Genomic DNA, 22,322 nt, shown 5'->3' with positions numbered 1-22,322 from the left:
ATAAACTTTACACGTAATTACAGTCTGCAATATCCAAATTTAGTTTCTTCCAGGAGTACATTGGCTCTTGTGAGCATAGTTGAGTGCAGGGTTGAGAATGGAAACCAGATCACAGTGGATGAAGACGTTGAGGAACAAACTGGAGAGAAATGAGGATCACGGGGCATTTCAGATGGGAAAGATCTCTCCCAGCAGGGCCGGTGGAGAGAAGCACCTTGCCTACACAGCGCAGGGGAGCAGATGATTGGATGCGGATCCTTCGGGATGTGGGGATCTGAGGTTAGGACCCAGGTGGAATGACTGGTCTTAGCTAGGGAGGAGGGCAGCTTTAGGGGCTTGAAGCAGGAAGTAGAGCGTCTTCCCACTGCTGGTTTCCCAGGGCAGTGGAAGGAGGCCTGCTTTGAAGCGGGGGACTTGTTGTGAGGAGTGTGAGGAATGGAGCAATCTGACTAGGGAAACAGAACTACCAAGAACAGTAGAAAAGGTGGATGCATGAGGGGTTACTTTTTCCAGTTACGGTGGCTCACGCCTGCAATCCCAGCACTTTGAGAGGCCGAGGCGGGTGGATCACCTGAGGTCAGGAGTTCAAGACCATCCTGACCAACGTGGTGAAACCCCATCTCTACTAAATACAAAAAATTAGCCAGTCGTGGTGGCACATGCCTGTAATCCCAGCTCCTTGGGAGGCTGAGGCAGGGCATTGCTTGAACCTAGAAGGCGGAGGTTGCAGTGAGCCAAGATTGCACCATTTGCACTCCAGCCTGAGCAATAAGAGCGAAACTCTGTTTCAAAAAAAAAAAAAAGAGAAAGAAAATCGAAGAATGAAGGAGCTTCAAAATTGACTTAGCCACCACTTACCATATTTTTAGCTAAAACATTGAGGTGAATATAAAACTGTGTTAAATGTGAAAGATTCAGGAGCCAGTACATCTCCTCTTAAGCCTAACAAGGAAACCAAATCTAGGGAGACAAGCCATAGGATGAATGTCAGATGCAGTAGGAGGGTGGTGCACACAGCAAAAATGAAGACATTCAACATAGGGAGAAAGCCCATCCTTATGGTCACTTACAGAAATACAGCAGACTTATATCAAGGTTCCCTTCTGCTCTGCTTTAATAGAAATTATAACATTTAATACTAGAAAGAGTATAAGGATCTAGTGTAATGTTGGTGCGATGGGAAATTGATACAATGTTTTGGAACTCAGCAAAATTATATTTAGCAAAAGTGATTTGCATATTCTTTACCCAGTATGGTTAGTCTACACTAAAGAAAGAACTCAACAGAAGAAAAAAATATATATGTCATTTCCATAAGGTAGCTTATTTCAGCATTATCTACAGTAGCAAAAATATTAAAGGGGAACATCTGAGTAAATCTTTTTAAAACCCAAGTAGAGGTAGTGGTGTGATTAAACATGGTGGTTACAAAAACTTCATCCACGTGGGAAATGCTTGCACTGTAAGGAAAAAAAAAACAGAAGGCAGCGTGCACACAGGATTCCTGCTGCGCAAAGCCTGCGTGGAGACACACACTGAGGTAGTAAGGTTTTGTTGTTAACAGTGATTAGAATTGGCAGTTGAGCTTTATTTTTAAAATGTCTGAAGTTTTTAAAACCTTTCTCTTTTTTTGTTGTTTTTTTTAAACCTCCTGTTCAATGGCTTACCTTTTTCTTTTATAAATAATTTTTCATTATAATAGTAGTATTTTTAGAAGACTTATAAAAAGAAGCAATTAAAACCATCCGTGAATTTTCTTCCACCCAGAGAAAACCTCTGTTAAGATTTGATTTATACCTTTTTAGTCTTAATTTGTTTCTGTCTATGCATATATTATGAATTCTTTTTACATCTTAATTAATATAAAATTTTGTTTGTGGGTGTTAAAAACCAAATGCATCCTAGCACCTCCACTAGATTCAAGTCCAAAAGAATTGAAAGCAGGGACCTGAACAGATATTTGTGCACCATTGTGTCATAGCAGCATTATTCACAAGAGCCAAAAGGCGGAAGCAACCCAAGTGCCCATCAGCAGATGAACAGATAAACAGAATGTGGTATATACACACAGTGGGATGTGCTCAGCAATTCCACTTACCTGAGGTACCTAGCATAGGCAACCTCCGAGAGACAGAGTAAAATAAAGTTTATCAGGGATTGTGGGGAAGGGAGAGGGATGAGGATGCAGGGTTTTTGTTGGGGATGATGAGAAAGTTTTGGGTATACATAGTGGTGATGGTTACATATCATAAATGTATTTAATGACACTGAATTATATACTTAGGAATGATTAAAATGATATGTTACATCTACTTTTCTTTTACAACCAGAAAAAAGTGTAAATGCATTAGCACAAGTTGAGAGAAATGTATCCTGTCATCAGCACAAGTAAAAATTTTGCCATACGTGTCACCGACGTGTTCTGGCTGCCTGGAATGTTTCCACCGTTGTTGGATAGTCAGATGTCTGGGATGAGGAAAACAGTCTGGCCCCGTTGCCAGCACCAGCCCACACCCGCTGGGCTACACTGCCACCTGCAAAGGGGCTAGACCAGTGGTGTGCCCCATATGAGAGGACCCTAAGAGTAAAAGTGATTTGTTCTTGTCAATACCATGGCAAGGGGCCAGTCAGAAGGCCAGCGGTTGAATTTGTTGAAGACAACATTCAGAATATACTAGCAAAGAAAAACAAAATTCGGAAGATACTAAAGACCTGTTCTTTGACCCAGCATAACAACTCTGAGTCAGAAATATCTAAAAGAAGGATGATATGCCTAGGAGGTGCTGAGTTCTCTGTCACAGGAGGTTGTGACACATTGAGGCCCAGCACTAGGCAGGAATACATAGAGTACAAGGAATTAATTTGGGGATGGATGACACCCATTAGACTTAATGATGGCGGTTGGAAGAGCTTCTGTCTGTGGATGTGGGCAGGGCCGCAGTGCGAATCCCCCATTGCTGATCTGGTCCTTGAGAGCAGGGGTGTGAGTGGACAGCCTTTCCTTCTCAAGGAAAGGCTTCTGAGCCTTTCATCCCTCAGGAAACGTCTTGGTAAAGTGAATCACCAAATTACAAAGGAAAGGAGATTTGAAGTGTAAAGACTAGATGCAAATGCAGGCATATTGTTCCTTTTATGGTAGTTTATGGATTTGGTGTTTTTACACTGCAATACTAATAGCTGTCCTTTTGTCACTGGCCATACATATTTCAAGTGAAAATCTCTGGCCCTCTTAATATTTCTGAACATTCAAAGGAAATGTCCATTACAAGTCCCAGAAGGGAACTGACAGTGTGCTGTGCTCCAGGTGTCCCGCGATGGGGGTGCTGCCTCTCCTGCCACCAGCGAGGTAGAAGGAGGCCGGACAGCTCTGGATAACAAGACCTCGCTACTCAACACCCAGCCTCCGCGCGCCTTCCCGGGACCGCGGGCACGAGACTACAACCCGTACCCCTACTCAGATGCCATCAACACCTATGACAAGACTGCCCTGAAAGAGGCTGTGTTCGATGATGACATGGAGCAGCTTCGAGATGGTTGGTGTCTCTTTGCTTAACTGTCCCCACCCAGAAGTGCTTCCCTTGTGCTCCCTCCTGTCTGGCCAGTACCAGGCCCACTGGTCAGATGTAAATGGAGACGCTGGGTCTGTTCTTTCTGCTTAGTCATTTGTTCAGGCACTACTTACTGAATCCCTACTGTGTGCTTAGGCACGGGGAACACGGCAGTGAACAGAAGCACAAGTGGCAGGGCAGTGAGGAAATAAACAGTCACACATGATATGAAGTAGCCACTGCCACAGCTGAGCGTGAGGGAAGGCCAACTCTACTATCAGGGAGGCTGTGCTGCAGAACCCAGGGCCCAGGCAAGCCAGGGGCGTAGGAACAAACATGGCGAGCATGGGCTCAGCCTTTGTGAAGGCCTTGGACCTGCGCTTCCCAGCTCCCTGAGCTGTGGAGTGAGATCCTGAAGCACCGCTCCGAGGCTTCCCTCTCCTCTCACACCTGCTTTGTAACCAGGTCTTCCTGGAGCTGTGTTGACCTCCGTGCTGCATTTGGGAGGCAGGGGTTTGGCATACACTGACCACTTGCATTACCGTGTGTGGTGCTAAGCTAAGCGTGGGGTCAGAAAGATTTGCCCAAAATGTAACGTAAGCACATAACATAGGAAGTAGGGAGCAGAGGCAGAGCTAGTCTGGTTTCTTTCTGGCTCCTGTGTTAAGACCAGTGTCCATTATTGAATAAACTAGTGAGTGATGAGTATGTATTTGTGCAACAGTATTTTTATCCAAAACTTAATTATTTGTTTTTTCATCTCTCATGTTACATGATTTGGTTTATTTCAATTTGATAGTGCTTTTAAAAAATTATGGTTTTGAAGCCTGTTTATTTCTCAAGCTTGAATGAGTCATTAGAACCTACATTAGAATTCTAAATAGTTAAAATTCACTGAGGGCCTACTGTGTGTCATGAAGTGTATGGGTTGCCGGGGACTGAGGCACAGGAGACACAGTCCCTGGCCTCAGAGAGCTGACGGTCTGTCAGGGAAGTAGACTGATAGCGCCAGAGAAGGCCTGTGCTGGAGGCAGATGCCAGATCCAGTGGGGGCCCAGAGAAAAGAAAGCTGATCCTCTTGCAGGGATCAGATAGTAGGGGAATGCTAAGATAGAAGAGAAGTTCTCTGTTTGAAAGCAGAAGCGGCTGTAGGGATGAAAAGCCAAATCACTTGGCTATTCATTGCTTATGGACTGGTGGGTAGCGTCTCAGACTCTGCCCACACTCTGCTTACTGGGCAGTGAGCGAATAGGGTGTAGTGTTTGTAAGGACTGGCACTTCTTGGGAGAAGTGGACTACTTGTTTTCATTGCTTATAGAATTGTTTACCTTATCCTTGATAGATCTCGGTTAAGGTAGAAATTACAATGTTGGTTATTCACCAACTGTTTACTAAAAGGCTTAAAGAAAAGGAGAAAAAGGTAGGAAGGCAGGAGGAAATGACAGAGTTCTTTACCGTTTCAGGCTTTCTTGTGTGTTTGCTACCCCATCTTAGAGGCTAAAGAAGTATGCAAATACCCGTTTAAGTAGTTCCTAATAACTTGTCTGATGTGTTTGTTTTTTCATCCTCTCTATTTAAAGTTGAATATTCAGAGTTGAGGTTTCTTAAAAGAACATGGAGGAGAAAGGATGTGCCTTTCTGCCATAGAAACCGTGTTCACAGCCCTGCAGGTAACTATGTTGAGTCATCTTGGGCCAGTTTTTAGTCTCCACATAGATAGTCCACCAGTAGTCCAAACACCTTGATTGGTGTTTGTTCACCATGCTGGTTCCTAAGCTATAGACATTTGAGAAGGGGATGGATGATAATCAGATGTGTTGGTGAGGAGGCCTTGAGGAACATGTGTGTATGGGAGTGGATTTGACCCTGGTAAAAGGCTGTCCAGTGGTGGGGCTGACTCAGGACCATGGCAGTGGGAGAGAGTTTCAGAAAATAAGAGGGTTGAAAAGGGACTTTGGTGGATGCAGGCATTTCTCCTCTCTATCTGAAGTAGAAGGGAAAAGATAGCAAGGAAGGGTGAAGACGTTGACTGTTGGTACTGGACAGCTGGTCTCGCACCTCTGCTTTCACAGTGAACTTGGTGAGAAGGTTGGTGGAGGGTGTGTAGGCTGAGGCCGGACAGTGAAGTGGAGTGGAGGTTGGGAGGGGAACCATGAAGGAGGTGTCGCCTCTGGGAGATGAGGCAGGAAGGGAAGGACCACTGGGCACCACTGAGGAAGCCCCTGTGCCGGGCATTTCCTCACGAGGTGACGTATGTGTGGTGTGTTTCACCAGTGCCCATCGACCATTCTGACCTGGTGGCTGACCTTCTGAAAGAGCTGTCCAACCATAACGAGCGAGTGGAGGAACGGAAGGGAGCCCTGCTGGAGCTGCTCAAGATCACGCGGGAAGACAGCCTGGGTGTCTGGGAGGAGCACTTCAAGACCATCCTGCTCCTGCTGCTGGAGACCCTCGGAGACAAAGACGTGAGATGCTGGTTTGGCCTTACCTTGCCCCTTTCCGTGTAATGGGGTCACAATGTCCTTTTCTTGCTGGGCTTGGCTTCAGCTTTACTTTCTGGGTTGTGCTTACTGTTTACATCAAAACATTTATTTGTTCATTTTTCACATATTTTCTGAGCACGTTTAGTAAGGTCATGTTTTTATCAGCAACAAGCTGCTTCTTGGCTTACGTGCATGGTCTGTAACTGGGTTTATAGTAGTTGAGGGAACCTCGTTCCTGCATCTAGTTGCTTTAACACAGAATTTCTTAAAACTTCATTAGCATAGAATGTGGTCTTTTAGGATACACTTTTTCACTTGTGAGTTTGATTTTTGTTTCATATGTAATTGAGAAATAAAAAGGTCCATTTTAAAAGACCTAATTAAATGCTACATTCCATGAAATTCCATCTTGGTTCCCCCCTACATATGTTAAGAGTTCCAATAATTTTAATCAGTCAAGTGGCAGGTTCCAGAAGCATGATTCTGATTTTTGTATTATTAATTTTAAAATTAAAAAACTTCATTATGCTGGGACATTTGAATGTGACAAACTAGGCATTTGTGACATGCCTGGTCTGTGATCTGCACATCGCACATAGAGAACTCTTAAAAGGGGGAGTAATCTGGTCAAAGTCCTGCCTTCTCCCACCTGTGGAGCTGGTCCCTTATATGGAAACAGGAATAGATGCTGGGAATTACCAGAATTAAACCTCTGCAAGAAAAACTTTCTCCATCCACATTGGCTTTGTGTAGGCCAGCAGAAATGAGAAGAGAGTGCTGTGGTGAGGGGCTGGAGGAGGGGGATGGGAGGATTGCCAGGAGGTGACAGGCCATGCCCACGGCCAGCTAGAGGGGACTTGCATGGCCACCGAGTGACAGGGAGGCTGCTGCGTGCCATGCTGTGGAGACTCAGATAGCTTTCTGATGCTTCGGATTAATAGTTTGGTTTAGGGATAAGTAAAGATAGAAGAATGGTAATAAGTAATCTGTTTTACCTTTTTTTAAAAAAAAACTTCTTAAAAATACTTTTTAAAAAAGACAAAGTATTGGCTCGTAAGGCAGTTATGCCTTGTTAGCTCTGTTGGGAGACAAAGTGATGTCATGTAGAAGACAGGTAAAATGGTGTATTAGTGTGTGAATTGTACAGATGAGTGACAAAGAATCAGGATGTACTTTCTGGCTCTGTTTGGTGTAAACTCCATTCTCTTTTATTGAGATTAGGAGTCTGTTTGGAATGGCTTTCCTCCAGATGCATGACTCTGGCCTTAACCAACTTGAGGCCTCTACACACCCAGTGATCTCATCACATGGAAGGTCAGGAATAATGACAGGCCTTCCACTGTCCTTAGGTGGAGTTCAGTCTTACAGGCTGTGTTGATGAAACATCCAGGTGCTTTGTACACATTCTTTCATACATTTTACAGAAGCATAATTTGTAGGCTGAAGCCTCAGGAAATCTGAAAATCCCCAGAAAACTGGTAATGAACTTAGGTGTATCATCCTCATTTGGTCTCGAGTGCACGGCTTGTTTGAGAAGCTTTTTTCAGTGCCTGTCAGGCACTGGGTCCTGGGAATGTCACCCTAAGGCACAGTGCCTGCCTTCATGGAGCTGATGTCTAGAGAGCCAGTGTCAAGTAAAGCTGATTTCAAGTAAACCATGTGATCTGTGTAGAGGGTTCTGCAAGGTTCCAGGGAACCCAGAACTGGGTGCTTGGCCTTGCCGAACCTGCTGACTGCCATGTGTGAAAGTGCAGTGTGGTGTTTGGTGATGTCTTCCTTTCCCCTTGTACTCTAGCATTCAATTCGAGCACTGGCATTGAGAGTTTTGAGGGAAATTCTGAGAAATCAACCAGCAAGATTTAAAAACTACGCCGAGCTGACGATTATGAAGACTCTGGAAGCCCACAAAGACTCCCATAAGGAGGTGAGTCAGTCACGTGGCCGGGGGTGCTGAACAGGCGGGTCATGGGGAGCTGCTGGGATATGGAGATAGAGGAATCAGAATCAGCCCACGGCTTAAGAGCCCCTTCCTTGGGTCTCGGCCATGTCGAGTCCCATTGCGGTCGTCCTTGTTGAGCAGTGGCGCAGTTCCAGGGCCAGTGCCATTTGTTCAGTTCCCAGCTCCTTCTCGCTGTTTCCAACAGGCCTGCCCTGTTCCTTAGATGTGTTCCACGCCTGGGCTTCCGGCTGCCTTTGTGGGAGGGAAGGGTCTGCTGCTGCTTTCTGGCATTTAGCCTCTAGTAGTCTGGTGTGGGAGGTGGAGACCAGCTTTGGAATCACAGACATGCAAGTCCCAGAACCAATGCCTCCTTGCTCCAAATATGTGGACCAGTCATTTCACCTTCTGAGCCTCCGTTTCCTTGTGTGTAAAACAGGAATGGATATTTCCACAGAGTTTTTCATGAGAATTAAATGAGACGGCCAGGGGTGGTTCCAGCCCAGCTCCTGCCAACAGCGGGTAGCACGCTGCTGTACTGACCTTCCTCCCTGCCGGCATTCAGTGTGCTTGTCTCTGCAAGATGAGGCTGATTGGAGGTAGCCCTGCTATGCCCCTTCCACTCGCTGTTGAGTATTTAAAACGCTAGCAAGCCATCTCTGCAGTTTCTGGCATTGGGACGTCAGCTGCCTGGTAGAGAGCGGCAGAACATGTCTCTGTATCCTGCACACGTGCCATGGAGGGTGCACACACAGCAGAAACTCAGCCTGTTACTTACTGGATTGTCCAACCCCTGTGCCTTACCAGGCTTTCAAGTAGCTAGAAGCCTACAGAGAATGGGGAGGTGGCTGGAGCTGTCCTGATACAAATGATTCGGTGACACCCTTCAGTAAAATGAACTGTGGGAAACAAAATCATATATTGGAACTTCAGAAAACAGCCTGCCAGATAATGGGTTTGACCCCAAAGTGAGACATAACTACTCGCCCGGTTTGATCTCTTGGCTCATGTGTGACTGTCATGTGAGCACACTCATGGATTAAGGGAATTGTAATCAACACAATTCTTCCATCTACATAGGGAGACCGTAGATCATAGTTCTGTTTGGCATTTGTGTGGCTGCTTGAGCAGGGACTGATGTGACCTCTTCAAAACTCCACCACAATTGTAGCTCAGCAAGGGCGAGGGTCTTGTCCTCAGACTGGGCCTCTCTCCACCTGCTAGTCCTAGAAAACAGCACACAGTACACAGGGGATGGATGTGTTTTCAGACTAATAACTGGGCTTCCAAAATCTGGCTTGGTTGCATGATGGCGATAATCACTCACATTTGAACAAAGCACTTTTCATTTATAATAACTCATTTAAAAAACGTGAAGACCAGGTGAGCTGGTACGATCAATATAGTGATTCCCAGGTGAGGAGGGAAGGTCCTAGATTAGGGGGGTCCAATCTTTTGGCTTCCCTGGGCCGCATTGGAAGAATTGTCTTAGGCCACACATAAAACGCACTAATGATAGACGATGAGCCTTAAAAAAAAAAAAAAAATCACAAAATACTTTCATAATGTTTTAAGAAAGTTTTTGAATTTGTGTTGGCCGCCCTGGGCCACGGGTTGGACAAGCTTGTCCTAGAGGAACTGTATGCACAGTAGTTACTGGCAGAACTGAGATATAGCTAGGTTTTGTGTCTCCTTTAAGGGGCAGCTGGCATTTGCTAACTTTTTAAAACCATAATTGCTTCTCCTTCATGAGAATACATGATCAAAAAATGAAATTAAAATGTTCTTTTTGTTTTGCTTTGTTTTTGAGACAGGGTCTTGCTCTGTCACCCAGGCTGGAGTGCAGTGGCACAAGCTGTGCTCACTGTAACCTCCACCTCCCAGGCTGAAGCAGTCCTCCTGCCTAAGCCCCCCGAGTAGCTGGGACTACAGGCATGAGCTACCACACCCGGCCTGATGTTCTTTTACATAGAGATGATATCAGTTGTTTTCATGGGGCAGTACATACTTAGACTTGGGCATTTAAATGAAACGCCAGGCCGTCCATGGTGTCTTGGCACGCACTTACTGACTCTCCAGTTGGAAGATATCTATCTAAAGTGAGTCCTAAGAAGTATAAGTTAACAACATTAAGTAATTGATTTGTTATTTGCTGTTTTCTTGGAAGATCTTTTGTTTTTTCTGCAAAATTAGAAATTTAGGAGAGAAAATTCTCAGGTATGAGGCGCTTTAAATTGCCCAAGGGAAAAGAGCAGAACATATGTCCTGCTTAACATAAACTTAGCAGCACTCAGGTTCAGGGGCCTCCATGCTGCCGTTACTGACTTGTGGTAGAGCCGGTGGAGGAGATGTGTTGGGAACGGTGCCTGCATTGGCAGGCCTTCCTGCTTTGCATAGTTTGACTCACCTTGACTCATTGCCCTTGGAGTTTCCTTATAAAACTTTACTCTGTCACTTTGCCAGGAGCCACTATAATAACTCAAGAATCTGTATATTTAGGTTTGGGGTTGGGTTTTCCTTTTTCGTTCCTTTTTTTTCTTTTCCCTTGAAGTTCTTAGCTTCCTCTTATTTTAACCAATCTTTTTCCATTCCTTTTTGCTGTTTTTTTAGGGTAGAAGGCTGAGATGCGCATAAAGTTTGTGTTGTAGGCATCTTGTTGGCACATAATTGTTCTCTAGTCCTTCCATTTTCTCATCATTGTATTCAATTCTTACGACTCCAAACATTTATTGAAAAGGATCTGAAATGTTTCTAGACTTACTTTATTAGTCATACAAAGACATAGTCTATTTTCCTGTCTTACTAATACTTCCAAAGTATGTTTATCCCAGAGTGAGCTCTCTTGGAACTTCCTTCTCAATAAGAAGCTGGTTGGTTTTGTATTCCCAGACAAAAACTGGGCTTCAGCAGGAGATGAAGAGCATAAAGACTCGGCAGGTTAACATGGGGCTGCTTGTAGAGACACTGGCACCAGCTGCCCTGCTCTTGCCAGCGTGATGTTACCACACCAGCACGTGCACTGTGGCTCTGACTGTGTGACTGCAGTGAGGAAGGACAGCTTCTTGAAATACAATTTCTGTAAACTGAAATTTGTCACAAAAACTATTTGGGAAGATGGATGAGGTAGGACTGATGATAAGATGGCTTGTTTTCTCATGTAAGCAAGCATCTGCTTTCTCAGTTTCTTTTGAAAGGAGCTATATGTGCAGAATGTGTTTCTTACACACTGAAAATGTGCCAAGTACCAAATCTGTCTCAGACACCATTCATCCAAAGCTAACATACATGTTCTGTAGTAAGCAAGATAGATGAAGGATTTGGACACCGATTTAGAGTGTTTATTTTAAAAGTTGGTGTTTCTGAGCTTAGACATAATGTTTTCATAGTCCCTATTTGAATAAGTCTCTTTCATTATCTAACTTCTTTTTTATCTTTTTAGTAAACAGATTTTGCTATTGAGTTTCAGTGCCTCATTCATGAAGCCACTGTGGTCTGCAGTAGAGTTGGCACTTAGCAAACACCTTAAAGGGCTAAGGCCTTGAGAGCGATCTTTTAAAATTTTGAACCCGTTTTCTGTTTCCAAGAGAACTCCATTTATTTAAACTCTTCTTATGTTAGAATTTGTAATCTGTTTCTTAGAGCTGGTACAGAACCTCTCCTTTGGTGATTAAAAAGAGAGGATTAAATAAGAAAATTGATACTACAAAGAGATTCTGGGGTCAGTGTGAGATACGAATCTTGAGGCAGAAAACCTGGTTTTTAGTCTCGCGTCTCCTGTTGTCCAGCTGTTCCCGGTTTCTTCATCTCAGCATAACCCTGAATAAGCAGTTCTGTTGTGAGAATGAAAGATATTATGATATAGAAATACACTTTTAAAATTGTCATATGCTCTACAAATGTTGCTACATAGAACTGTTCTCAGACATCCTTATTCATTTCAGAAGTGCCCATTTCTGAGGAAACATACTAATTATAAATCATTGTATGCACATTTAATGCAAGAATATTTGTTGCTGCCAGTCATTGCGATGTGCCTGTAGTACCCATAATGTTGAAGTTCGCAGTAAATGTTTTATTTAAACCGGAAAGAAGCCCAACTCGAAAGAAGCCCAACTCTGTTTTTTGAAGATATTCTGTAATTGAGGTTTTCCGATCACTAGACTTAGCTTATTCTGAACTTTGCCACGTTAGTGCATATCCAGTTACACTTGTCTGTTAAAAGAGGAAAATATTAGCATCATTCATGTCACCGTGCTGGGTCACCAAACATTTCTTGCTACACACACAAAGGTCGTGGTGTTTAAGGCACCAGAATCCAGCTTCAAGTGGTTTGACTTGTTTTGGGAAGTTTGATTCTTAGATAAATATAAAACCACCAGTATTATGTCTTCAGGGGTTTTATTTTTAAATCATTTCTGGTTAACTTTTTATTTTATGACTTTAAAGAATTAAAATGGCAAAATCAGACCAAAGTTATTTATAAAAGAAAAGAGAACTTCCTGGGAACTTGTCTGGTTTCTGATTCGCCCAGCCAGCATGGTGTCTCATGCAGTCCTTTAGACAAACACCGTAGCCAGAGAAAGGCACCGGTGTGCCAGAGGTCTGTGATCAAATACCGGTTAGAATCACTAGCTGACCTCATCTCAGCCAGATCCCCTGCACTCAAGAATGGCCCTTAGATGCCTTTCAGGGCAGCAGTCATTTGTATCCGTGGACACTGGGAAATAATACACTGCATGAACTCTGGAGAAATGCCTTTACCCCTCTGTACTTTGGTTTTTCCTTATCTTTTATCGTACCAAGTGGACTAGATGATTATCTGTGTTTCATCCAGCCTCAAGATAATACAAGTTGCTATTGAGTAACAAACCTAAATCCTCAAATTCTAAATTTTCAGTTTTCCCTGGGCCCAACCTTGGGATGTGACCAGAAGCCCCATTTTCTTTGTAGGTTTTTGCTTTTTAATAAAAAGACAAAACCCCAAAACCTGTATAGCTTCATCGAGAGGTTCCAAGTTACTGAGCCAGCAGTCACACTAATAGCACAAACTCCAATAAATGTTTTATAATTGATGGGTAGTGGTGTACTGTAGTCTTCAAGGGCCTTGCGATTTAGTTGAGATTAAAGCAAAGAGTCATGTGTGCTTCCAAGTGAAGTGCACCAGGAGTTTAGGAGTGGGCCAGAATAGTCAAGGAAGAGTTCCTTAGGGAGTTAGAACCTGAGATGGGCTGAGAAAGAGCAGATAGGGAGAGAACTCTAGGAGCCAAGGCCACGTGGTCAAGGGAGGGGGCATGGGTTGGAAGACACTCCTGGGTTGAACCCCGCTGAGCCAAGACGGCAGGAGACTTACCATTTTGTGAGCCCTCATATTCTCTCTGGCGAGTGAAGAAACATAGCCCACCTCACAGGCTTGTGAAGTGCCAGGCACGGTGTCTAGTTCTGAGTGGCGGCTGTGGTGGCGGCTGCTCCTGCCGTTACTCATGGGTAGTTCCGCCTCGCCAATGAACTGACTCTCAAGGAGCCAGAGGTGACACCTGCCCTTTTAGCTCTTGTAGCTTCAGAAAGAGCCATTGCTTAATGTTAACACCTTTGGGTTTGGGGTTTGAAGGCCTGGGTTCCCATGCTGCTTTTGCTAGCTCGGGCTGCAATTGTGGACAAGTCACAGACACTCTGGATATCTAAAGCACTTGTATGCTGGGTGGGAGGTGGGGGGCAGGTGCTTTATACCCTGCCCTGAGAGGCTGGCATTAAGTCAAGTGAAGTAAGGTGGTTGACATTGTTGAAAATTGAAGATAGTATCTTTTTTATACTCTTCCATTGAAGAAAGTAGACTGATTTTGAATACAATTGTCAAGTTTTAAAAATTCTACATAAAGCAGTTACAACCGCATTTCTCTAAATACACCTAAGAAGCTATTAAATGCAATTGAGCAAATTCTAAAACACCAGCAAAAATACGACTTGTATCTTTTGGCTACTGCTTTGTTTGGAATCCGTCCATATTTGAGCTAGGGTAGCCAGTACATTGTCCGCGTTAGGCTAGGAAATGCCATGGGTGTTTAGAGATGGATACCAGAATTAGAATGCCGAAGAGGAGCCTTACACGTGCTGCCCAGCTTCCCATCTAATGCTGAGCACCTCCTGAGAGGCCAGCCCAGCCTCTGCAGCATCTCCAGGACAGCAGGACACACCACCTCCTGGACTCTCTGCCACTCTTTCCACTTCTCATCATGTGCCCCGTTGGCCCTAATTCTACCCCTTAGAGTAGAACAGAATAAATCTCCCACGTAAGAGCCCGACCGCATTTGAAGACGTCCATTGTGTTGCCCTGAATCTACTTTTCCAGGCAAGGATGTGATGACTGTCTTGTTAGAGGTCATTTCATATAGACACTACTCCTCAGGCTCTTCAAAGTTCCTTGGAATTTTGTGCATGCACATTTTTCAGGGGAAGAGACTCATCAGGTAGAGTTGGATGATAAGATGTCATAATCTGAAATACCTTTAAAATAATTGATTTAGGTTCTCCCTTTCATTTTACTGATAAGGAAAACCAAGGCATAGAGATTGAAGAAATTTACCCCAACCTCACTTGGCTAGTTGATGCCAGAACCAGAGCCAAAACTCAGGTCTCCAGACTTAGAGCCTGGAACTTTTATTTCCCCTCCCACTGGTACTGAGCCTAGCTAAGTGAGGACTCTTGTCCCAGGTTCAGGGCCATGCTGGCACTCTGTTGTAAATCTCAGGACCATGTCAGTGCCAATCTGGGACATTGGTCGTTTTTTTTCCCCCAGTCTACTGGTGGATACTTAAACTCATAGTCAATCCAATTTTTTACGGTCTTCCTGGCCTTTCCCAGAAGGTGGCGCTAAACTCTTCCTTAGCTTCCACACGATTGAGGAGCTACGCTCAGGACATCTACTATGAAGAGTTCTTTGATTCCAGCCACTGTTGTTCCTGGACCTTTGCTTTTTTTTTTTTTTTTTTTTTTGACTCAACCAGTTATTCTGGTGTGTCTGTGACAGAGCCAGATCACAACCTTGTGAACCTAAACCATGCAATCCAAAGTTTGAAAACTTTATGTGCTAAAAGAAAGAAACCTTTAAGCAAACACTCACCAGTATTCTGAGTAATAATCCCATTTTTAAAAAGCTGGATGTGAAAATTATGTTTTTCTTAGCTAGACACTATTACTTCACTGACTCTGAAAGGGGAAGGAGTCCTGTGTTTCTAATGAGACTGTAGCAGAATTGGAACAGTTTTTGATGACTTCAAGGCAGATTAGAACCCAGAAGGCTTTTTGATCCTGTCCTCTTTGAATAGTCCCTCACCCCTTTCTAACTCCTGCCACTTCTGGCCACCGTGTGTACTAAGTGGTATTGTCTTCCTTTGTTTCTGCTGCCCATGTTGACTTTTGCTCTCTGTTTGCTTACATTTATAATCTTTGCTTCTTATGTTACATAGAACACAGGGGCAGAACCTAAAGTTCACCCTGATTCAGGCAGCTCGCCAAAGCCAGGGGTTTGGCATATAGAGGGAAGTTGAGAACACCTACCTGCCTTGCCAAAACCAGCGTCTGTCTTGGGAAACTTGCTGTAACTCCAGCGAAAAAGAGGACCTCAAACTACCCATCTTAATGTGCAGCTTCTGACTTTATTTTCAGACATTTTAGAACCAAAGCCCTCATCCACGTTAGATACATTTGATCATCCGGGTGTGGTGGCTCACGCCTATAATCCCAGCACTTTGGGAGGCCAAGGCGGGCAGATCACTTGAGGTCAGGAGTTTGAGACCAGCCTGGCCAACATGGTGAAACCCTGTCTCTACTAAAAATACAAAAAAAAAATTAGCTAGGCGTGGTGGTGTGCACCTGTTGTCCCAGCTAGTTGGAGGCTGAGGCAGGAGAATCACTTGAACCAGGAGGCTTCCACCAAGATGGCGCCACTGCACTCCAGCCTGGGCAACAGAGCAAGACTCTGTCTGAAAATAAAATAAAATAATAGATAAATTTCACCAAATGCTTCCTGTAGGCCACATCCAGAATTCCTGGATTTTTGTAAGATGAAGGGCTCCTTGGGTTTGGGTTTCAGCACAGCAGATCTGAAACAGCCTTTTTTCCCAGCAGCTGCCTGTAGGGTAATTCACTTTAACCTGCATGGCAATAGAGTGCGGGAGATGGGGAGGAGAGAAGGAAAACTGTGAGTTCTCACCATGAACCCCACAGTCGATTGCCTGGTCTCACTAATCCTCGTTGCAACCCCAAAGAGCACCAGGAGGCCTTAGCTTGCTCCTGTCAAGCCTGGAAAGCAACGCTGCCAACTCTTGAATCCTGTCTCCAGAGCCGTGTTCTTTCCATCCACTGAGCTGTTTCCCACCTCCCAGGGGACCTCAGATACTGACTTCTGTGCTTCAGGGCTTTCTAACTTTGATACGCTACAGAATCATCCAGTGTTTCCTGACCTTTTATTTCTTTTTCCAGGTTTAAAAACAGAGGCCTAAAAGTTCCTCAGCTTTTAGGCTGGTGTGTTAGGACACTCGTGCAGTGATTTCTTACAGTAGAAAGCCAGCAGTTTCTGAGCATGGTTTCATTGCTGGGCCAGATTAGAAAAGAGAGGGACTGTCTCCTTCCACTTTTCACCATCCACTCAGCCGTGTGTAACTCAGCCACATAGGTGCACAGCCACGTGCTTGGCTCTCCCAAACACACACAGATTCAGAGAAGCCCTCAGGACCTGCACAAATGGGGGAGGAAGAAGAGTACCCCGTCTGAGGTAACCCATTACCCGACGGAGCTCTTCCAAGAAACACGCCAGTCCTCCTCAGACAACTGGTGACTGCAAAGCCTGAGCTGAAGTCTCTTTTCCGAAGAACTAGTCTGTTGCTTTGCCAGTGTGTCACCTGGAATGGTACTCTCTGGGCCTTGTACAGTTGATTTTTCCACAGCCCAAGCTGATCATTTGTAGATAACCTGCCGTGCTCCTAGTTTTCTGTGCTAGCTCTTTAGGAAAAGTGTAAATCCAAGTCAATGCGGCATGCTCCAGATGTGACTTTGTGAGTCATGAGCATTAAAAATATGTACGCTGGGCTGAGTGTAGTGGCTCATGCCTGTAATCCCAGCATTTTGGGAGGCTGAGGTGGGCAGATCATTTGAAACCAATTTGGGTAACATAGCGAGACCCCATCTCACATACTGAGACCCTTCAAAAAACTTAAAATATTATGCGTGCCTGTAATCCCACCTACTTGGAGGCTAAGGTAGGAGGATCTCTTGAGCCCGGGAGATCGAGGCTGCAGTGAGCCATGATTACACTATCGCACTCCAGCCTGGGCAACAGAGCATAGACCCTGTCTCTCTCTGTGTGTCTGTGTCTGTGTCTGTGTCTGTGTGTGTGTGTGTGTGTGTGTGTGTGTGTGTGTCCCACGCTATGGGGAAAGTAGTTCAGCTATTTATTGAGCACCTGGTATATACTGGACATTGTGCCAGGCATGGGGGATAGAAAGATGGCTGAGATGGGATCTTGCCTTCAAGGAACTTTTAGTCTAGTGGGAGGGAAAATTTCAGCAAAATATTTACCTGCAGTGATAAAATGAAGCGTACACATGATGAGGCTTCCTGGGAGTTGTGCTGCAGTAAGTCCTCAAGGTGACTTAGGCCAGGGGCATAGAGATGTGGCTGGGCAGGGTGTGGGCAGGGAGAGGAGGCACCACATAGGCAGGAAGGAGCCAAGCCTTGCTGAGGAGCCTCTGGCATCTTAGAGGTCATTGGAGAGGGCAGGCCCGTCATGATGTTGGCACTGGACCCCAGGGAAGGAGCTGGCTTACCAGTGTTATCCATTCTTAGAACATTCAGTGTGATGACTGGCCCTCTGTGGAGTCTCGGGGTCCCAGAGCTCTGCCCCCCTCACTCCCCATCCCCAGCAACTTGGGAGCTCCCGGCTCAGCGGCTGTGCCTTCTGGTAGCGCCTGTGCTGCTCAGCTCCACTCTGGTGTCATTCCTCCACCAACACCTAGCTTGTGTTTTGTTTTTGTTTGCAATGGGGTTTCTCCATGTTGCCCGGGCTAGTCTCAAATTCCTGGGCCCAAGTGATCCACCCAGCACAGCCTTCCAAGTTGCTGGGGTTATAGGCGGGAGCCTCCATGTCTGGCTTAGCCATCATGTGTTTTGTAGCTGAAATATACCAAGCTGGTTCACATCTTGTCTCTCTTAATTCAGATAACTGTCAAAGTAGATACTTTAAAATCCTCCTTTTAGGCTGGGCGCTGTGGCTCACACCTGTAATCCCAGCACTTTGGGAGACCAAGGTGGGTGGATCACTTGAGGCCAGGAGTTTGAGACCAGCCTGGTCAACATGGTGAAACCCCATCTCTACTAAAAATACAAAAACTAGCCGGGTGTGGTGGCGGGCACCTGTAATCCCAGCTACTTGGGAGGCTGAGGCATGAGAATCGCTTGAACCTGGAGGCAGAGGTTGCGGTGAGCCGAGACGACTCCATTGCACTGCAGCCTGAATGATAGAGTGAGACTCTGTCTCAAAACAATAAAAATAAAATCCTCATTTTAGGAGTTTTTAATTTAAAAATGGAAGCTCAGACCAGGGAGGTTTTTTGCCAGAGGATTGAACTAAGGTTTGTCTCCTGTCCTTCCCTCAGAGGCTGAGAATGTGCTCATCTAACTCTGGAGGCTGCCCTTGTTGGGGCAAAAAAGTTAAAGGTCGTGTATACACACCAGGGTCCAAACAGTACTCTGCTTTCAGGTGACCTGTGTGGCAAAAGCTACCTTTGGCAGGAGTTTGAATTGGCAAGAAATAGAAATCACAGTGGGCTTTCTTCAAATAGGCTCCTTCCTGTACGTTCGTGGCATGCAGTGAATGCCATCAGCATTGAGTCTAACACTTTGGCTGGCAAGGGAAGGCCTGCTCACTGAGGTGCCTGGATGAGGCAGAGGCAAGGTAGGCTGGCCGTGCATGGCCGAGGGCCCTTGAGCTGGAGGAAGGCCCGCAGAACACCAAAGTAGCCTTCTGCACACATCCATTCTCCTTCCTCCTCCCGTCTAATCCTGGCCACCCACAGGAAGTGCATCAGGTAGCAGGTCCCCGCCATCTGGTTCCTTCCTGGGTCTCCGCACCCTCGTGCTGCCCCTCTGCATAGACTACCCTCACTCTGCCCTGAACCACCAGAGCATGGCCCAGTCCTCAGCTCTGTGGCCAGAGCTCTGAGCTCAGTCTCTGACACACAGGAGGCACCTGGTCAGTGCTGGGTGAACAAACGTCCACACAGAGCACAAATGAGAGGAAAGAATCCTGTCAGGTGCTTGAGAGTTGGACATGACTTTTAAAATAAAATTGCCTCTCTACAGTGCTTTGTCCTCGAGCCTGACCTTCACATTCATAGTGAGCATAGGCGAATCTTGGGTGTTGTGACCTGTACACAGTACTTACCCTTAAGCCATGCTGACCCGGGGCTCCATCAGGGATTCATCCATAATCCCGGTGTAGGCCCCAGAGGTGGCTGCAGTGTGTTCACTGTAGGGTGCCGGCTACGTGGTGATGCATGTGGTGATCTTACTTCATGAGACTCCTCGCCTTTCCTCCGCGCTGCAAGGAGTTAGCGGGTCCTCCCAGAGAAAGTACAAAAGGTCTCCACAAGAAAGACTTGAGGGAGGTAGGGCTTCTTTAAGTGGGACATAGTCTCGGACAGCCAGGAGAATGAATTATCAGTCCCTCAGTAAGTACTAAACTCCTGGTAAATGCCCAGCTTAGTGGGTACTTAGGTATGACAGAAATGTTTCAGTTCCTAGCTGTTTGGTAAGAAGAAACACACACGGAAATGCCACCAAAAATACAAAGCCGTCTGCATGTGATGCCATATGAGTGTCACAGACAGAAGAACAGAAGTTGGGGGAAAAGTGTCACCGGTCTGATAGGGAGGCCTAGGCAGGGGCTGGGACATGTGTGTCAGCCACATCTGAGGGACGGTGAGTTTTGTAGTTCAGCGGACGGGCTTTATGGAGAGAGTGGGAGGTCAGCAGGAGCAGTCATGATGATGGTGCTGGCTGCACCACAGAGCACCTCCCATATGCCGGGGTGGGGTTCCCTTCAGGAATCCAATGAGGCGCAGCCTGCTCCTCAAGTGCACCGCCCTGCCACCTTCCACCCTGAGCCAGGGCTGGGCTGCCGGCTTTCCCTGGCCTCACACAATTCAGGTAGATTTTCTGGAATACATTTTCCTTGCTACCAAGGTTATATTGTAATGGTAAAAACTGCAACTAATTTTGCACTAGCCTAATGTTCATTGCAATTTTTCTATCTAAAAAGTATGAAGAGGAAAACAGTTACCCATAATCTTACCGCCCTGAGAGAAGCAGCGTTAACCCTTGGTGCACTTCCTTCCAGGGGTTTTGTAGTGATAAGTGTCAGGTAGTGGGTGTGAGTAGCCAAAGCTCATATGGGGCTTTGTAATGAAAAACCCACTGTCAGCAGCACGGCCGGCCCCAAACATGTCCATCGTGAATGGGATGAACTCAGCTGTCTAGTTGGAAAAATTTCCCTTTGCCATTCCACAGAGCAGAGCTGACAGCGTGGACTCACGCACACTCCCTGAAGTGAGCCGTGCTCGTGCGGCAGTGTAGCCCTGGGCCGAAGGTGAAGCCGAGCCTCTTCTGTGCCACAGTCTCTTCCCAGAGCCCAGGAGAGCCTCAGTGAGGGCCCCAAAGTGACCCAAAGCAGCTTGTATGGCCTCTGAGCCCAGCCCTGGGCCTGTCTGCTACACAGCTCAGGTGGCCTCTCTGTGGGCCTCCTGTCCATTTGCCATGCTCCCTGACTTGTGCAGACTTCTTCACCCCCTCCATGCCCATAGCTAGAAGCAGCTTTCCAGATGATCCGTATGCTGTTTCCACGGGCCTGTCTTGCTTCAGTCACAAGGGCTGGGATGACTGGAGCTGTGGGCTGGTGGTCTTCACCTTTTTGTTGTATGAAGTTAGAGCTGAGTTACTTTGAGTAGCAGAACATAATGCAGAGAGGAATCTGGATGGAATGAGCAGCCCAGCCAGGGCAGGCAGTAGGCGGAAAGTGTTTTGAGTTCGGTTGTACTTTGTAAGAAAATGCATGTGTGTATAGCCTGGTGCCTGTCTTTATCTGTCATTTATACAATGTGGACTCTGTGCCATTGATAGGAGGAAGCATCCTTTACTGACTACTGTATCTTGAGTACTGCTTACCATTCATCTCTGTGACATCCCTGTTTTACAGATGAGGACATGGAGTTTTAGCATTTGGGACTGGCGTGACGGGGACTTGCTCCCTGAGCCCAAAGCCCAGGCTCTTTCCACAGGGCCTTCAGCTGTCCTCTTTCTTCCTCACTGGGTTTTTTGTTTGTTTGTTTGTTTTTTTAACAGAATAATAAACATTACACGGGTGAAGACAAAATGAGGATTTATTTGCCTTTCCGGGCCTTGATTTTCCTAAGATAGAACTCCAACTCTTTGCCCTCTAGCACATAGCCATCTGCTCGGCCACACTGTCCCGGCCTGGAAGCAATGCACGCAAGAAGCTTGCCCTGCTGGAACTGCTCCTCCAGGAGACTGCTGATTTTGACATTCTTTTTCCTTTCATCATATTTCTTCTGAATTTTTTTAGATCGTTTTTTGTTTAAAATCTCTTCTTCCTCAGGAGTCAGCTTGGCTCCCTTCTTGCGGCCCAGGGGCAGTGCGTGGTGGGACTCGTACCACTGTCGGTACGGTGTGCTGTCGATGAGCACGATGCAATTCTTCACCAGAGTCTTGGTACGGACCAGCTCATTATTAGATGCATTGTAGACAACATCGATGATCCTTGTTTTACGAGTACAACACTCTGAGCCCCGGGAGAAATTCCCTACGTCCAGCCTCAGGGCACGGTATTTCTTGTTACCTCCCCGCACACGGACTGTGTGGATGCGGCGGGGGCCAATCTTGGTGTTGGCAGCCGGGCGCCCCAACTCATACTTCCGCTTCTTGTGGTAGGGCTTTCTCTTGCCCCCGGTTTTGCCGCGCTTGTGCCAGTTGTCCCGAGAAATGCCCATCGCTCGGCGCTGGCTGGAAAGACTCCTCACTGGGTTTTGCATTTAGCTTCCATCTTTATTACAAGAGGGTCTTGTGGCCCTCCAGAGGTCAGAGGCCGCTCCTTTGACCATGAGACGGCCATTTCACGAACCTCCCTAAAAAATGGAAGGCAAAGGGGTCATCGTGCACAGAGTCGTAGAAAAGCAACTTTCCAGCAGAGATTCCTCAGGAAAACCCTTTCAGGGGCTTCTCTCTGTGCCTTCCCAGCTGCCTGGCAGGTGGGCCTCTTCCAGGAAGTGTCAGCATTGAAGTCACTGA

The 22,322-nt window shown here is 46.1% G+C and overlaps 1 protein-coding gene and 1 pseudogene across 8 annotated transcripts in view; one reads left to right on the top strand and one right to left on the bottom strand.

Annotated features, from left to right (window-relative positions):
• The window catches only part of LOC112617142 (CLIP-associating protein 1-like), a 304,701-nt gene that overhangs the window by 272,681 nt on the left and 9,698 nt on the right, over positions 1–22,322 (top strand). For all 7 annotated transcript variants that reach the window (XM_025373877.1, XM_025373871.1, XM_025373874.1 and 4 more), the window contains 3 exons: positions 3,305–3,533; positions 5,823–6,013; positions 7,827–7,955. In XM_025373877.1, coding sequence (XP_025229662.1) covers positions 3,305–3,533; positions 5,823–6,013; positions 7,827–7,955 — 549 coding nt within the window. The remainder of the gene's footprint in view (positions 1–3,304; positions 3,534–5,822; positions 6,014–7,826; positions 7,956–22,322) is intronic.
• LOC112617143 lies at positions 1,018–22,041 on the bottom strand (annotated as a pseudogene). The gene is made up of 2 exons (XR_003117858.1): positions 21,385–22,041; positions 1,018–1,048 (listed from the first exon to the last, which is right to left on the bottom strand). The product of XR_003117858.1 is annotated as a 40S ribosomal protein S8 pseudogene (transcript).

The sequence above is a fragment of the Theropithecus gelada genome, unplaced genomic scaffold (genome assembly GCF_003255815.1).
Source record: "Theropithecus gelada isolate Dixy unplaced genomic scaffold, Tgel_1.0 HiC_scaffold_15884, whole genome shotgun sequence".
Taxonomy (NCBI): domain Eukaryota; kingdom Metazoa; phylum Chordata; class Mammalia; order Primates; family Cercopithecidae; genus Theropithecus; species Theropithecus gelada.
The sequence above is the reverse complement of the archived record's forward strand: the minus strand, read 5'-3'. Positions and strand labels throughout refer to the sequence as shown.